General features: G+C 44.9%; 1 protein-coding gene across 2 annotated transcripts in view; it reads left to right on the top strand.

Annotated features, from left to right (window-relative positions):
• DCDC2C (doublecortin domain containing 2C) overlaps positions 1-12,843 on the top strand; it is a 128,401-nt gene extending 115,558 nt beyond the window's left edge. Inside the window, exons 12-13 of one of the 2 annotated variants that reach the window (XM_075923537.2) lie at positions 5,623-5,760; positions 12,686-12,843. In XM_075923537.2, coding sequence (XP_075779652.2) covers positions 5,623-5,720 — 98 coding nt within the window. In that variant the 3' untranslated portion in view covers positions 5,721-5,760; positions 12,686-12,843. Of the gene's footprint in view, positions 1-5,622; positions 5,761-12,685 lie in introns of those variants that run through there. The other variant, XM_089777059.1, reaches the window with a different exon arrangement.
• The last annotated feature ends 5,393 nt before the right edge of the window (positions 12,844-18,236 follow it).

The raw sequence follows: 18,236 nt of genomic DNA, 5'->3' as shown, positions 1-18,236 counted from the left end.
GACATCAACGCTCCCCTGCTTCTGTCTCCCCCACTCTGCACAACAAGCAGGAGGCTCCCAAGGGGCAGCTCTGAAGCTCTGGGCAGGAGCAGCAGAGCAATGGAAGGACAATGCCGAGCTTATCCTTGAGAACCTTTGCCTGTGTGCGGGAGCAAAGCCTTAGTAACCGCACCCCACAATGGAGCGACAGTTTTGAAGGCTGGACGCCAGTTCCAGCTGGTGGGACTGGCTCATGATGGAGCGGTGGACGACCAGCAGTGGCTCTATAACTTCTGTATGAGGAAGGCGACCCTCATTGAGCTGTGTGCCTGGCTCGCCCCTGCCCTCCGTCGAAGGGACATCCAGATGCAACCTGCCATCCCCCTGGAGAAGTGGGTTGCCATTGCCATCTGAAAGCTTGCCATGCCAGACAGTTGTCAGTCCATGGGCAACCAGTTTGGCATGGGAAAGTCCATCGTCGGGGCCCTTCTCATGGAGGTAAGGCAGGAGTCGGGCTGCAGTCCCTGGAGGTGGGGGGAGTACTGGAAAGGGGGATCCTGAGGAAAGGGTGGGTTGGGAGTGTGGGGGGGTGAGGTGTGTGGGAAAAAACCCTGCCCCCAGGGGATTCTGCAGTAATGCCCTCACACAGCCCTGGGGGAGAGGGGGAGGCGGCTTTATAGCAGGTGGCTCCTGGTGTGTTTGTGGGAGGGTTAGAAGGAGGATGGCTCAGGACCTCCCAAGGGTTCAGGCACCACCTTTTATTCTCTTTTTTGTGTCTTTGTCGCTTCCTGCAGGTGGTGAGGGCCATTTACACCATCCTGCTTGCAGGGTCATCTGCCTGGGAGACCTGGATCCCATCGTCACCGGATTTGCTGCCCTGGGCTTCCCCAGCTGCGGGCGGTTGGAGGGGGGTGATAGATGGAAACCACATCCCCATCCATGCCCCGACCACTGTGCCACCCAGTATATGAACAGAAAAGGATATTTCTCGATGGTCCTGCAGGCCCTGGTTGACCACTATGGCCAGTTCACAGACATTTTCGTGGGCTGGTCAGGGAGGGCACATGATGCCCTCATGCTCAGAAACTCCAGCCTCTACCAGAAGCCGGAGGCTGGCATATTCTTCCCCCAGCGTAACTTCATGGTCGGGAACATGGAGATGCCACTGTGCATCCCTCATGCTGTGGCTTAAGAAGCTGTACACCAGCCACCTGGACCCAAGCAGGCATTGTTTCACTGCCCGCCTGGGCAGGGTTTGCATCCAGGTGGAATGTGCCTTTGGGCGCATGAAGACAAGGTTCAGGTGCCTCCTGACCCTCCTCAACGTGAAGGAGCACAGCATTCCCCAGGTGATCTCTTCATGTTGTGTTCTCCACAAAATTGTGGAGAGGAAGAGGGAGGCCTTCCTTCCAGGGTGGGGGACAGAGGCTAGCCAGGAGAGATGAGCCTTTGAGCAGCCACGCACAGCTGTCATCTTCCAGGCCCAGCAGGTGGCAGTGCGCATCGGGGAGGCCCTGAGGGAGAGTTTCTCTGAAAGACCCCAGTTACTCTCCCCAGCCTCCCTACTAGGGGCCTGTACCTTGACCCCATTTGCCTTTCGCACAACAACCCCTCACTTCTCCCTTTCCCTGTACACTCAATAAAAACAATGTTTTTTTTTTAAATAAGTCTTTGTTTGAATTTCTGAGATACAATTAACTGGGGAGGAAGGGGGGCTGGGAACCTGGATTTGGGGAAGAAGGAGGCTGAGAACCTGGCTGTGGGGATGTGGGGTGAGAACCTTGTAGGGCAATGGAGAAGCTCAGAGCTGGGGCTGAGACTGACACATGGTTTGGCTGGTAGTTCCACCTCGGGACCTCGGTGACCTCTGGGGTGGGGGGTCCTGGGAGAATAAGGGCATAGGCAAGAGGTGGGGGCTGGAGTGGGGTTGAGCATGGCAGGGAAGTGCAGCCTGGGCTTCCATTGGGGCTGCGCACACACCTGCGCTTGGCAGCGCTGTTTACAGGAGCGGGTGGTGCCTCGAGCATGCAGTCATGCCCGTGTGCATCATGAAGCACTCCAGAGCCTGTGTACAGCTGTGCGTGTGCCCTTGTCCCCAGCCTCCTTCCAGTGGTGACTGCTAGTGGAAGGGCATCCGCCCTGGGGGTCAGAAACATGCATGGCCTCCCCAAAGCCTGTGAGCAGGAGCTCTGGGCTGTCTCCTGGGGCTGCATGGTGCAGATTGGCGCTTCACGTGCATCTACGTGCACGGACTGCAGCACGAGGGCCAGACTGAGAAGGCTGAGCAACGATCGCACCCCATCCCCTCAGTGCCCGGCACCCTCGCCCTACGTGTGTGAAAAACTAAGAGCACTCACTTGATGATCCCTCTCCGGCCTCGGAGGATGCTTGGGAGACATCCAGGACTTGGGGTACTGGCTACAGGGTGATGGTGGTGATGGTGCTGCCCATCTCTGCCTCCTCCTCCAGCTCCTCCTTCTCCTTCTCCTCCTCCTGGGCTGGGACCCCTGGGCGGTCAACAATGTGCATCTCCAACTCAGAGTCCACCATCAGAGGTGCTTCCCTCGCCGATGCTAGCCCCTGGCCCTAGTGTAACCCTGTCAGTGCTCTTTAACCTTGCTCCACACTGTAACAAAGTCAGGGTTCGGGGTGCACCCTAAGCCCCCCCCCCCCTTTGTTCTGCCTCTGTCCTCCTTTTATCACTTGTTAGTGTACCCGTCCCACAGTCACCGCAAGTTTATGCCTGGTTGCAAGTATCAGTTTGGATTCCTCCGCATCCTTCGTCCGTCAGTCTCCTTTGCCAGGCCTGGGAAGCTCACTCTCAGTCACGTCCGCCCCTTTCTTGCGGGCTACCTTCTCTGGGCTTCCTGGGGGCGAGAGCACAATTAGCCCCTGCTCTCCCCCTGCCTCTTCAGTCCCCCCTCCCTTTTGAATTCCCCGTGATACACCATCCAGCGCCCCCACGCTAAGGGAGGCCGGTGGCTGCAGGGTCCTAGTGCTGCCGTGTTCGGGTGGTAGCCCCCTGGCGCATGTGTGGCAGGTTCGGCGTTTGCTGGTCTGTGCTCCCCAAAAAGCTGCACTCGGGCGGCCTCCAGAGCGGGGGTCCAGCCCGCCGTCACATGCACCTGTTCCAGAGTGCAGTGGTGGCCCCTCATGGCCAGGCTGTTGGCCGTCTGGCCGTAGATGCCAGTGTTCTGTGGCGGAGATACTGGAGGGTCCCCTCTTCGCCCTATACCTCCACGAGGGCCAGGATCTCCTCTCTAGACCAAGATGGTGAATGCCTTTGCCTGCCCCTGTATGCTCCCTGTGAGGACCAGTGGGATCTTGGGGGGTTTGAGGCTGGGACGTTGGTCCCAGATGTTTGGCAGTGGCAGCCGCACAGTGTGTTGCAGCTCCCAGGGCTGGCTTCCTGCCAAAAGCCCTGTCCCGTGTGTCTGCAGCTTTAAGAGCTGCTAGGAGACAAGAACTATAGAGTTGTGATGAGTGTGGATGGAGTGGCCAGTAGGGCACCTGTGTTATTTCCTGAGGCCTCTTTTTTTGTTAGTGTAGCATCCCCTCTCTACCTGATTACCTTCTTTAATGCCAATCTGCTTACGGGTTTTGATGGACAGGTCTGGGTTCTTCTGGATCCTGCCACCCACTCAACTTTATTTCTTCCAATGGATTTATTTGGCGATGCTTCTACCCCCCTCACTCCTTCCTGGCAGGGTCACCAGAGCAGCTTGGGAGGAAAATTCTAACCCAGTGGAATCCCCACTTACCTGCCAGATAGTTGGAGACTCCCAGAAAATAACACAAACACATAGGCTGTGTCTAGACTGGGCACTTTTTCTGGAAAAGCAACTGCTTTTCCGGAAAAACTTGCCAGCTGTCTACACTGGCCGCTTGAATTTCCGCAAAAGCACTGATGATCTCAAGTAAGGTTATCAGTGTTTTTGTGGAAATAATATGCTGCTCCCATTCAGGCAAAAGACTTTTGCCGAAAAACTTTTGCGCAAAAGGGCCAGTGTAGACAGCAGAGATTTGTTTTCCGCAAAAAAGCCCCGATCGCAAAAATGGCAATCGGGGCTTTTTTGTGGAAAAGCGCGTCTAAATTGGCCATGGACGCTTTTCTGCAAAAAGTGCTTTTGTGGAAAAGCGTCCTGCCAATCTAGACGCGCTTTTCCAAAAATGCTTTTAACAGAAAACTTTTCTATTAAAAGCATTTCCAGAAAATCATGCCAGTCTAGACGTAGCCATACACTATATTAAACACAATTAAATTAAACAGGAGACAAATATAACAGAACAGGGTAAAACGCTATTTTTAAGTTCACCGGTGCCCAGCAACTGTAAGATTAGTGTCCTGTTGGCACGCATACTTTGTTGGGGCCCTTGATGACTTATGACCACAAAATTCTTCTCTGCAGTGGTTTAGCAGTGGGGCTGACTGGGTCCAGTACAGCTCAAAGGACTCACAAGTGGGAAAAGGTGGTAAATCCCTCCACAGGGTTAATATGCGGCAGGTTATAAAATCCCCCAAACAAATTCCCTGACTGACTAAAAGATGGTGCACTCACACACTCCATGAATGAGCCTCAGGTTCAGAGATGACTCGGTCACTGCAGAGGGGCTGGTCTCTTCTGGCAGGGATCAGGCTGCTATGGTCCCAGAATTTCCCCTCACCACAAAGGGGTACAAGGCTCAAGGTGCAGGTTACACCATGCACTACAATTCAAACTAATCTCCTACCCCAGCATTCAGACACACATAAGGCAGGCAGCAGCCCTGAACTAGCAGGCAGAGCAGAGCTGACCATGTGTTGACTGGTCTCACCTATGGAGCTGGAAGGCTAACTCAATCTGGCTGGGGAAGTTTCCCAGCAAACTCTACAAACTGGGAATCAACAGTGGAGAAATAAAACCCAGCTGAGGGATCTTTCTTTCAGGTCCCTGGAGGCTAGTTCTCAGGGGAAAACCCTGCATGCAGGCCTGGGGCTTACTAGCTCCCACACAGCCAGCCTTCCCCATGCCCTGGCTGGCTCCAGACTCCTCAAACAATGGCTTCTCCTCCCTCTCCTGACTTCCCTGGGAGGGGCATTTCACTCCGTATGGGTTCTCGGGCAGACTCTGCCCTTTTAGAGAGGGGGAGCCAAGGCAAACTCAGTGTACCTCTCCCTGAGCTGCCAGCAGACAAGGCCCCGGGAATCTAGGTAATCTCCTTGGGGGTTACATAAGCACGCCCTCTTCCGCATCCACACATGCCTTTTTCTGAAGAAGCTTTTTCGGAAAAAGCCTTATTTCTCATAGAATGAAGTTTACTGCCATTGGAAAAAGCCCTCCGTTATTTCAACGTTTTGTCAAAATAACTTAGTTGCAGTGTGGACACTAGTACTGTTTTTCCAGAATAATGACCATTATTCCAGAAAATTGCTGCAGTGTAGACGTACCCTGAGTCTGTTATGTCTAATGAACACTGACATATGATTATTTAACATGGAGGTTGTTTTCAGCTTCTTTTACTGGAGCTAAACATGTTATTTCTTGAAAGGAGTATTTTGCATAGTTAGGGAGAGCTTACTGCTGTCAAATGTATATTTATTTGACAGGAACACAAAGAATTTGATTATAAAATGTTTTATAACATTTTTTATGTATTTTATAGACAACAAGGAAGAATCCAAACAAGAAGAAGAAGAAAAAGAAAAACAACCTGAAAAGGAAACAATACCAGAACAAATTAATGACAAAAAAGAAACATAAAGAGATGATTTCAAATGTCATGTCATGTTGTGCTATAGAGGTAAGAGAGATTTTAATATTTGAGGGTATGTCTACACTAGTCCCCTAGTTCGAACTAGGGAGGCTAATGTAGGCATTCGAAGTTGCAAATGCTTATTTGCATCTTCTTGTCCGGGCGCCATTTTTAAATCCCCCTAGTCCAAACTAACTGCCCGTGGCTACACTAAGTCCTTAGTTCGAGTTAACTGTTACACCTCATTCCACGAGCTCTCCTGGAGATGGATTAAGTGTGCTGATGAGAGAAGCTCTTCCATCAGCATAGTGTAGTGTTTCTCAAAGTGGTCCACGGACCCACTTTGCAAAAGTTGCTACTGGGTCGCTCCAGTTTGTTTACTTACTGCAGCCATGAAGCCTCATGGTTCCCATTGGCTGCAGTTCATCATTTGCAGCCAAGGGGAGTCGTGGGAAGCAGCGGTCTGGGTCATACTGCTTCCCGCGGTTTCCCTTGACTGCAAACAGTGATCAGCAGCTAATGGGAGCCGTGAGACTCCGTGGCTGCGGAGCCAATAAGTAAACAAACCAAAGTAGCCTGGTAGCGGTTTTCTCAGAGTGGGTCCGCAGACCACTTTGAAAAACATTGTTCTAGTGGCATCTTCACAGAAGTACAGTAATGACACAGTTGCACTGCTGCATCATTTTAAGTGTAGACCTGTCCTACAGCTCTGACATTTGTCCAAGGCTGAAATGAAAATATTCCTTTGTTTCTAAACTGATATGGGACCCACATTTTTAAGGCAGTTTTTTAATTTCACAGCAAACTTACAGATTTATGTATTTTGAGGCCAGAGAGGACCATGATAGTCTAGTTTGTCCATCTGCATTGACACAGGTCAGAGAATTTCACCCAGCCCTTGGTTGAACAAACTTATACCTTTACAAAGCCATCCAGTCTCAATGGAAAGATTCCAAGTGATGGAAAGGTTACTGCATTACTTAGGAAGATATTCCAATAGTTAACTATCCTGCCTGTTAAAAATGTGTTTTCTTTCCAGTTTGAACTTTCTTGACTAAAAATGAAGGAAATATATTTTTCCTCATAAATGAAATTTTATACTGTACCATAAATGTAATAACTATATGATATAAAATCATGATCCATATTATCACTGCTAAAATAAGTGCTTCAGGGCATGGGTTCCCCCTACCCTTGTCTTGTGGACACCATCATATCTAGTAGCATCCATTGATTCAGCTTGCCTAGTATCCTATTTGCAGGGCTATTCTTGAGGATGGGAAGGTGAAATAGTCATATTTGCACTACAATCATCTCACAATAGCTGCTGGACACTGGTCTGATCCCCAGGACTGGCCAAGTTCTCCTGGACACAGGACCTAAGCGGGGACCCTAAGGGTGGCTTTATGGTGGAGTTTAAGATACTGGCTTTACAGAACAAAGAAAGCACCAACCCAGCATGCCATACATTTGTGCTATAAATCAGTAAAGGTGCTTGAGATGATGCCCTTCTGATGTAGCAAGATGCTTCAGGGCAGAGGATCCTTTCTCCATTCATCATAGCACAGAGTTAGGGTATGTTGCAAAGCTAGTCTTTGATTTTTTGTGAAGAAAATCGAAGGAGAATTGTGAGAGTGGTGAATTGTTGGAGAAGGATGATGGTTTTAGCTTTTAAGTTACCTAGCTTTCTGGTTATGGGCTATATGGAATAGTATTGCTGTTGGTTAGGAACTGTGAAGTGTTACTTTAGAGGTAAGTCTCTCTAATTCATGGGAAGGACTCCTAGAATATATAACAATTCAGGAGCCCCGCTGGAATCACCTTAACAGTGGGGAGGTTAGGAAAGAGGGTTTTTTTCAAGTAGGTAAATCTTAAATCATTAGCTTAAATTCTATGGGGAAAATCACTGCCAGCATAGCCTTCCCCTTTAACGTGTGTATAAATGTAAATACATTAATAACTAATTCTTAAAAGTGAAATTCTTAAGCAGATGTGTCTTTGGGGGATGGGAAATGGAGATAAGAAAACTAGATTTAAACATTAAATAGTCCTGATTGATTAATTATAATGATGCATCTCCATATAACTTGTAATGCTAGTTACAGGGCGTGCAAATTCATATGTCCAGAGAGAGAGACGGTGTTGTCTAGTGATAACAGTAGTGGACTGGGAGTTTAGAGACCTTGAGTTCTACTGTTGATTCAGCCATATAATTGTTCAGGGGAACCCGTGTGTTTGTGCCTCGCGTTTGTGTAAAAAGACAGTAATAATGATACCTGCTTTTTTGTATTGAGATCCTTGAATGAAGGAACCCATTCAGGTGCCAATGAGTTCATTCATCTGTCAATGAACTCTATGTGGGTATATCTACACAGCAAAGTTATTTTGAAATAACAGCCCTTATTTTGAAATAACTTTCCTAGCGTCTATACAGCCAAACCTTTATTTCGAAATAAATTAGAAATAGCCGAGCGCTTATTTCGAATTTGGTAAACCTGTTCTCCAAGGAATAAAGCCAAATTCGAAATAGCTATTTAGAAATAAGTACTGTATAGACACTTATTTCGAAATAGGGGTCCTCCAGCCTTCTCAGGGTGCCCTCGTGGCCACTCCAGCCTCAACCAAGAACACTCCTCTCCCTCCCCTACTCCCCAGAGCCCTTAAAGGAGTAGACTCCGGCCACAGTGCCTATGCCAGCTCCAAGCCTGCCAGCCCAGAGCCAGCAGTCACTGCCCCTGACCCAGTGGCCCCAGAACATGAGCCAGCAAGCCACTGGCAGCCAGCCCTCCACCGCTCCCCGGGAGCCTGCCAGGGCCCGGAGAAGGTGGACGCCTTCCTGGTCAAGGGTGGAGATCATGGACCTTATTCAGGTTTGGGGGGGATACCCCCAACGTCCATGATGTCTGCACTAGGAACGCAGCCTTCTATGGTAGGATAGCTGCCAGCCTGGCCACCAAAGGCCACATGCAAACCCAGGAGCTGGTCTGCATGAAAATCAAGTTGGTCTGGCGAGACCCCCACCCCTGAGCCCTGAGCTTCCCCTCCCCCTTCTTCCCTTTGCTACCCCCTTCCAGCTCCCTCCTCCCAGGTTTCTCCCTCCCCTCTCCCCAATCTCACAAGAGTTTCATTCCCCCCCCCCCAGTTTTGTTAAATAAAGACAGTTTGTGTTTATGAAAAAACATGTATTTTATTTTACATCAGGAAGGCTGGCTGGGCGGGGGTTAAGTGGAAGGATGTGAGGGAGGAATGAGGCACAGGCCCCCAGTGGGGCAGACCAGGGAGACTGTTAGTGTTCCTCAGGGTGGAAGCTCTCCTGCAGGGCCTACTGGATATTAACAGCCCCCCGATGGACCTCCTGGATGGCAGCCTGCAGAAAGTGCAGCCAGGCTCACAGCAACGCATCCAAGAGAAGCACCAGAGTGCCTGGGTGCAGCTCCGGCTCCATGTTGCAGAGTGCTGTGGTGTCCCGAGTGAGGGCAAGCAGATCACACAGAGACAAAATGCTTTCCTGTCCCTCATCGAGGTAGGCAAGCAAGAAAGCAGGGAAACCTGAGACCCGGCTGTCCAGGGGGGTCCCTTTAAGCACAGGCCTCAGAGAGCCTCAGGCAGCAGCCACACAAAGACACTCCTGACCTGATGCCCTGCCGGACCTGGTTCCGGCCGGCCTTAAATGCAATTCAGCGTCTACTCAGTATGAATGTGCTATTTCGATTTAGCAAAATGCTATTTTGAAATGCATTTTGTGTGTAGATGCGTTATTTCGAAATGAGTTATTTCGAAATAACTATTTCGAAATAGCTTATTTCGAAATAACACTGTAGTGTAGACATAGCCTCTCAGATCAAGATTGAGCTTGAAATATCCAACTGTTTAGACTGGTGAATTGGTGAACTCTTCAGTGCTTTCCAGTGATAGTTTTTGTTTGTACACTTTTATATACATTTTGTTAGGGTGCTAACCTGCAATTTATAGTGTGATATGCTGTTACAGAGCCCCATTGACTTGTGTGGGGCTCTGTGTGCATGTAGCTTCTGCGTGTGTATTGTCACTTGCAAGACCAGAGCCTTAGGCCCCAATCCTGCAAAGACTTTTTTGACAGTTTAATTTTATGTGAATAATCTAACTGAGGTCAATGGGAATGTTCCCAATGCATAAAATGTAAGTATGTGTATAAGTTAGCAAGATTGAGAAATGAGATTGTAAATGGCTATTTGTAGTTATGATGTCATCCTACTTGTGTATACAACTGTAGTAGTTCAGGACAGCTCTATAGTAAATTCAGGATTCAGTGGTGTGGCGTCCTGACAACCTTCTGTTCCGTCAGTAATGATAAACATTTGGCTGTGTGTGTTTTCATATGCTCCCTTAGTATATTGTGCCATTTCTGTGCAGGTTGCTACAATGATAGACTTCACAAGAGCCCCCAAAGACCACAGACTCAGATAAGATACGAATAGTGATAGAAATGTAGCCGTGTTAGTCTGGGGTAGTAGAAGCAAAATGCAGGACAATGTAGCACTTTAAAGACTAACAAGATGGTTTATTAGATGATGAGCTTTCGTGGGCCAGACCCACTTCCTCAGATCAAATAGTGGAAGAAAGTAGTCACAACCATATATACCAAAGGATACAATTAAAAAAATGAACAAATATGAAAAGGACAAATCACATTGCAGAACAGAAGGGGGATGCGGGGGGGGGGGAAGGGGGAGGAAGGAAGGTAAGTGTCTGTGAATTGATGATATTAAAGGTAGGGAGAGTGGGATGTTTGTGAGTTAATGGTATTACAGGTGATAATTGGGGAAACTGTCTTGGTAATGGGTGAGATAGTTCAAATTCTTGTTAAGTCCTTGTTGGCAAGTGTCGAATTTTAACATGAATGACAGTTCAGAGGATTCCCTTTCAAGTGCAGATGTAAAAGGTCTTTGTAGCAGAATGCAGGTGGCTAAGTCATTTAGAGAGTGTCCTTTCTGGTTAAAGTGGCAAGAAACTGTTTTCTCTTTGTGATCTTGTCTGATATCTGTTTTGTGGGCATTAATCCTTTGGCGAAGTGTCTGAGATGTTTGTCCAATGTACATAGCAGACGGACACTTTCGGCACATGATAGCATAGATTATATTTCTGGATGCGCAGGAATATGTGTTCTTGATCTTATAACTCACTTGGTTAGGTCCAATAATGGTATCAGCAGAATGAATATGTGGACAAAGCTGGCAACGGGGTTTGTTGCAAGGGAAGGTACCAGGGTTGGTATTAGTGTGGTATGTCCTGTGGTGGTTGGTAAGAATCATCTTGAGGTTAGGTGGTTGTCTATAGGAGACTATGGGTCTGTCTCCCAGAGCCTCTTTGAGTATGGTATCCTGTTCCAATATAGGCTGTAGTTTATTGATAATGTGTTGGACAGGTTTAAGTTGGGGGTTGTAGGTGATGACAAGTGGTGTTCTATTGTTGGTTTTCTTGGGTCTGTCTTGAAGTAGATGGTTTCTAGGTATTCGTCTGGCTCTTTCAATTTGCTTTTTTATTTCTCTGGGTGGGTAGTTGAGATTTATAAATGCTTGGTAGAGATCCTGAAGCTTCTGGTCTCTGTCAGTGGGATTAGAGCAGATGCGGTTGTATCGAAGGGCTTGGCTATAGACGATGGATCGTGTGGTGTGTTCTGGATGGGAGCTGGATGCATGTAGGTAACTGTATGAGTCGGTGGGTTTTCTGTAGAGAGTGGTGTCTAATTTTCCATTGTTGATTTGTACGGTGGTGTCCAGGAAGTGGATCTCTCGTGTAGAATGGTCCAGGCTGAGGTTGATGGTGGGGTGTAGGTTGTTGAAATCTCTGTGGAATATCTCCAGTGTTTCTTGGCCATGCGTCCAGATCATAAAGATGTCATCGATGTACCGTAGGTAGAGGAGGGGTGAAAGGGGACGGGAGTTGAGGAAACGTTGTTCTAGGTCAGCCATAAAGATGTTAGCATACTGTGGGGCCATGCGTGTACCCATGGCTGTGCCGCTGATCTGGAGGTATAAGTTGTTCTCAAACTGGAAATAATTGTGGGTGAGAACAAAGTTACATAGGTCTGCTATCAGGTTGGCAGTAGTGTCCTCTGGGATAGTGTTTCTAATTGCTTGTAATCCTTCTTCATGTGGGATGTTGGTATATAGAGCTTCTACATCCATGGTGGCATGGTGGCAAGGATGGTATTATTGGGGAGGTTATCGATGTTTTGTAGTTTCCTTAGGAAGTCAGTAGTGTCTCGGAGATAGCTGGGGGTATTGGTTACGAAGGGTTTGAGAAGAGTGTCTACATAGCTGGATAGACCAGTAGTGAGCGTGCCAATACCAGAGATAAGATACGAAGGCACCCAAGTCAGGTTTATTGTCGAACGGAGTACATTAATGATTGTTGGTAGCCAGATGGCCTCCGAGCCCCTACATGTTTGTACCCGGGACAATAGGCATGGATCAATCAATAGTATGGATTTCACTATCATCCCCTAGGCTGGCAAAATAGTTAAGTGAGGTACCCCAACATTATAGACAGAAATGAACAATCTATGATACACACTGTACGTATCATCTTACTCATTAATGACATGTTTGGTACATCCCCTTGTGCTTTCCTCCAAAGCATTCATTACCCATTATTATGCTTTCACTCTTGCTGTTTCAAACTATTTTATCATGTACTAAGCTGGATGTCTCTGTACTCTCCTGATGGTATGCAATTTTCATATTTCATGTGTTTTTATCAGTGCTAGCAGTTCTAGTACCAAGAGACACTGACTTGCAGGCAAACATTTGCTTTTGACATGGTCTGTCTGTTACTCATAGTATATAACTCTTGCTTACTTTGGTTCAAACACCTGGCCAATGCTTCAGGCTCTTTCTTTCTCCTACATCAACATCTAGCATATTGTAGGGTACTTTAGTAATCACAACAGTAATTTATGTTTTGACATTTTCTTTTAATTTCTCTGTTTCAGGATTTTAATGTTGCAGGCCAGGATATAGTTTGCAACTCATGAAATATCATGTTTACTACAGGGGACTATCTTCCACATCATCAGTTAAGACAGTTCCTCATGACATAAAGAAACAAACAATAAAACCACCATCTTTCTTGCACAATTAGAAGTGTAAACCTTTAGTGGCTGGTTTTGTGATCTTTACTTATTCATTGGGTATGTATACAATGCTTCCGATTAAGCCATGGCTAATACATTTGAGAATGAGGGAGTTTAATTAGCGACTGCCAAATACTATAATCTTTACTATACATATTGTTGATACTTAATTTCTTTTTTTCAATTTTCTGATGAGTTATTTCTCTGTTTCTGCCTAATCAGCAGGCATACTGTGAAATATAATTGTACTTGCAAGAAAATTACCATCTCATGAGATGAATAAGTTTGATGATTAAATTAGGTAGAATAAAGTAATAACAATCACATACTCAAGCAGAATGACATGCTGATCCTTTGCTGTCATGTGATGACCTTTACAAAAAAAGAATAGCATTTTAGAAACAGTCCAATCCATTTCAAGTCAGTCCCAACATAACGAGGAAATGTAAAGAATCCTCAATAAGCCATATGCTTTTGGAAAATGAAGGAATTTCACCTCAGTTAAATTTAAAATACCTTGATCCGAGGTCAACATGACATAAATCACTGAGATAGCAAAAAATTCTCAAACCTGGTAAGAAAACATATTTGCTGCTAAATTTAATTACTAAACTTGATCAGAAATGTGCTTGCAGCCTAGCATTCATATCAGCAGGAGACAGACTTCTGTACAAACAAGATGAAATAGCTGTTGTTTCCTGCATATAAAATAAATCCTTTCCTACCCACATTTTCCCTAATGATAAGCACCAGAGTTTAGCCATATCTTTATACAATGCAGTATTCATGAACTCGTAACTGTTCTTGTATAAAATACAAATGTTTGATGTAGGCCAGCACAATTCTGATTGAGAACTAACATGCAAGAGATGAAAGATTTGGAACAACACAGGCAATATTACTCCTTGAGCTGTCTGTGACTAAGGCCCTGATTCAGGACAGTGCTTCAGCATATGCTTATGACCCATGTTTTCCTTATTCTGGGCCTACATACATAGTGTTTGAAGAAGAGAGTGAGAGAACATGTATTATGCATTCACACCCAGAAGGATAACCAAAGTTATACATACCATCCTTGAAACTCAGAATTGTTTCTGATTGTGATGGGGTGTATAGACCCCTGCACTAGCACTGAATGGGCACTCTGCCACATTAGGAAGAGATGGGATTGAATGGAAAATCTAACCAGCAGGTTGACTGCACCCCAACCAAAGGAAAAGACAGACTGACATCAGATGTGAATGTGGTCCAGGAGAGAAGACTGACCCCTAGGCACTCTAGCCATTGCTTCCAGTGGGCACTGGCCATCACACTGGGATTCTAATGGAAGGACAGAATATCAGTGCCGTGCTGAGGGCTCTGAACTGCCAGGTTTTTATGTCCAACGGACAGTTCACATTTCAGAGTAAAAACCGAACAATGACTAGGCTGCTGGTGTGCTGGTGAGACTACTGCCCATCATGCTGTCCAATGTTGTCTTATTGTTCCCTAGTACTCTCCATCAGTCCATATATTGTAAGCTCTTTGAACTGTTTCTTCTGTGTTTGTACAGCTGTTAGCACAATAGGGTCACGGTCCATGACTAGGGCTTCTTGGCATTACGATAATACATATAATACATAATAGTAGAGTAATGCTTATTTACTAATTCTTTTTCCAAGACAGGAGATACAATGAAAAATAGGTCTTTGTAGGGTATTGGTTTGCATTGGCAACCGTTGATGAAATAACTATGGCAGTGAGAGCTGTTGCTTTGAATCAGATACCCATGGTTGCTTCTTATCTACTGTAATTCCTAGGTCCTTTTCTGCACAATTACCACTTAGCAAGTTGGTCCCCAGCCTGTAGCAGTGCATGGGATTCTTCAGTCCTAAGTGGAACTAGTCCTTGTTGAACCTCATCAGATAGTAGATTAGAATGGAGGGATTTGGGTTAGGGCTCAGATACCAGTACTGCAGTGCTCCTGAAAGCTAGAATTCTTGTTAATTGTGCTGCCAACATAAGGGAACAAGAGTCAGAGTCAAGCGATGCTATCTTTACAGCAGAGTTATTATAGATAAGCAATTTTCGACTAAGCCGAAACTTAATTTGAATGTTGGAAAACAATACTAACTTTGGGATATACAATGTAGCTTGAAGTACGCATACTGATTTAATTAAATTTGTTTACCATTATAGTGTAATAAAAATAGCTCTGAAACAACAAGCTAGTACAACTTTGAACTGCATAACCTTCTTAAGTAGCTGTCAGACCTTGTATCTCTGTGCATGAAATATAGGACAGTTCACATTCTAACTTGTGAAATTTTTATTTCTGGAGCTTTTATCAGGTTTAACCTTTATAAACTCAGATGACTCAAGAAAATGGAATAGAGGGTAATATCATGGTCTAGACAAATTTCTTTAAATCACAAGGTCACCTCGTGTCTCAGCAAAGAACCCCTCCCCCATACAAATTACCAGAACAAATTAACTTAGGAAAAGAAAAGTACAAATGACATAATTACAGAGCAGTGAACAGGAAAGCATTGTTGCGCAGCTTCTGAATGCCACTTATATGCTTAACACATGATCTTATGTAGAAAAGTGAAATCTGTAGTTTTTTGGTTAGGATCTTAGGGTATGTCTACACTGTCACCCTAATTCTAACTAGGGTGGCTAATGTAGGCATTCGAAGTTGCAAATGAAGCCCGGGATTTAAATATCCCGGGCTTCATTGCATCTTGCCGGGCACCGCCATTTTTAAATCCCCCTTAGTGCGGAGGTTCCACGAGGAATAACGGTAGTTCGAATTGGAGAGCCTAATTCCAACTACCTACTCCTTGCCTACGGAGTCCGCACTAAGGGGGATTTAAAAATGGCGTCGCCTGGCAAGATGCAAATGAAGCCCAGGATATTTAAATCCCGGGCTTCATTTGCAACTTTGAATGCCTACATTAGCCACCCTAGTTCGAACTAGGGTGGCAGTGTAGACATACCCATATTAACTGAACTAAAGTAAGCAATGCAATGTTGGTTTTAATGCTATCAAGGTTGAGAAGAGCTCTGAAGATAAAGGAAATGAAGAGATGAACAAGATATTTACTAATTATGCAGTGTTTTGTTTGACCCAGATGTGAGATCATCTTCTTTAAAGAGTAGTCTGACTCAATACTGATAGTATGTGTTTGATGTAGTTGAGGGAGATCTAGATACTAATATGGAGGTATTTATATTTTGGGTATATTTAATGTGATTTAAATCTTTTACACATGTACCTCAGCCACCTTAGAAACAGAGCACATTAGCTACAAATAAAACCTCATGAAACCAGTGTTCATTAACATTTAAAAGGAACAAAAAAGATATGATTAGGGCTGACATGGTCACTTTCCCAGAATTCATAAGTGTGAAACATCCTTTACAAATAAGTTTAATCTTAATGCCGCTACTGGCACTGCTAGATTTGTCAAGACATGCTGGAATTGGGCTCAGGTTCCCCATGCTCTTCTGGGCAAAAAGGAAGGTAGCACATGCCGTGTTGTGTTTGAGTATATCAATGGCTGAACGGGTATGTGGTCCTCTCCCTGACAATGCCACTGTACATCTCTATGAAACATCAAGGCAGCTGAGTTCCCATGGAAGTTGAGTTGAGTTCCTTTGTCAAGGCCAAAGTGCGTGAGAGTCAGAGATAACTTGTTCTTAGTTGAAGGGGTCCAGCTGGGCCCAGCATTCCAACCTGAGAGACACAACTCAATATGCTTAATGCTGTGCATAGATGCTAATCCTTGAATCAGAACCAAGGGTATGACATTTGGCAATAGATGACACCTAGGTTAGGACCATGATGGGTAGAGTCTGGAGGCACAGAGGTAGGATCACTCCTTTTTGAGAAACTATGGGCTTGAGGCTCAGCTTGTGTGAATTGGTGCAGCACCATAAAAGTCAATGCATGTTGGCCAATTGAAAACAGATGAGTATCTGGCTGTATAAATCTGCATTTCCAACTTTCAGACCTTTAATCATTTAAGGGTGACCCTCACTTAGAGTTCTTTGATTTAAAATGTTTTATTTTAAAAGAAGTTATAGCTCTAACTAGACTGCCCATTTGATCTGAGCATCACTGAACTTTGGTGGTGGTGGGGGTCCAGATCATAGACTCAAACTGTAATGGATGGTTCTATTCTCTATGGCTGGCTAACCCAAAACTCTGGAACCTAACACTCTTTTCATTTGGAAGTTTTCAAATTCCATTTCTGAATATCACAGCACTGGCTCATTTATTGATCTAGTAGGGTTGGATTATTTTCCTTATGTTATTGGTGCAAGCTTTGTGTTAGCCCCAGTTTAACAAAGTATTTTGTCTAGGGCTGAGATCTTTGAGACCTGATTCCCAGTCCTGTTAAATAACCAGTAGATCACAACAAAGACAGACTTTCTTCTCTTTCCTTTGTCATATAAATGACATCTGTTTCCTTTTCATTATAGCCACTGTAAAACTTGGATCCTTTTTTGTACACATAATTTAAAGACAAACGGATTATAGCAAAGATAACATTGGGAATGGAGAGGTATCTTTTGATATTAAAATATGTAAGAATTTCCAAATATTAAAAATATTCTTTAAGCTCATAATAAGCAAGCACCAGAACACCTGTTCTTTCTGAGCTGTGATGTTAATCAGCTGTTGTCACTCAAGGGGCATAAGTGGACATTGAATTATGAGATGCTTCTTTATTTGATAAATGACATTTCCAACTAGTATTTAAAAATCAATTTCTACATTGCAGTTGTCATGTTTCACCTTATATTTGAACTGAAGTGCATGGATGCTATAGTTAAACTCATGAGAATGCAGATTATCAATCATTTTCACCTTCCTCACAACTTTTAAATTCCCACCTTAGCAAATATTGAAGACAGTAGCAGATAAGACCATAAGGATTAGATGGAAAATGTGAAACGCACTAACTGACCTTTACATATAAGATCTTTTGTTGCTCGCCCCACACACCTTTGAACTACAAAAGAAAGCCAGAGACTCTTGTGGAAATAAGAAAAAAAAAGCATATTTGTAATCACGTCCTCTCACACATACACCAACTTTTGAAATGTCCTTTGTGGCAGCTGCTAAACATTTCTGGACCATAATAAGTAACATAAAACATTTTGAGTGCTGAAGACAGGGTTTTGTCTTGTTTTTTTTAAACAGATGCTGTATCTATTTTTGAGCAGTAAGTACATTTGGAGAGGGAACCCAGTCATCTGAGTGGTCAGCTCCCAGAGGCTTTATTGAGGTGCTCATCCTCTTATAGGACTGAAATCAAAGGGAGAAATTTAGATTAGGAAGTAAGGAATTTTGTTTTGTCATCATTTAGACTGTTCATAGTCTTATTAGTCTTCTGAAGCCTCACAGGATTTAAAATAAAGC

This window comes from Pelodiscus sinensis, chromosome 3, assembly GCF_052426305.1.
Source record: "Pelodiscus sinensis isolate ZL-2025 chromosome 3, ASM5242630v1, whole genome shotgun sequence".
NCBI lineage: Eukaryota > Metazoa > Chordata > Testudines > Trionychidae > Pelodiscus > Pelodiscus sinensis.
This window is presented reverse-complemented; position numbering and strand designations above follow the sequence as displayed.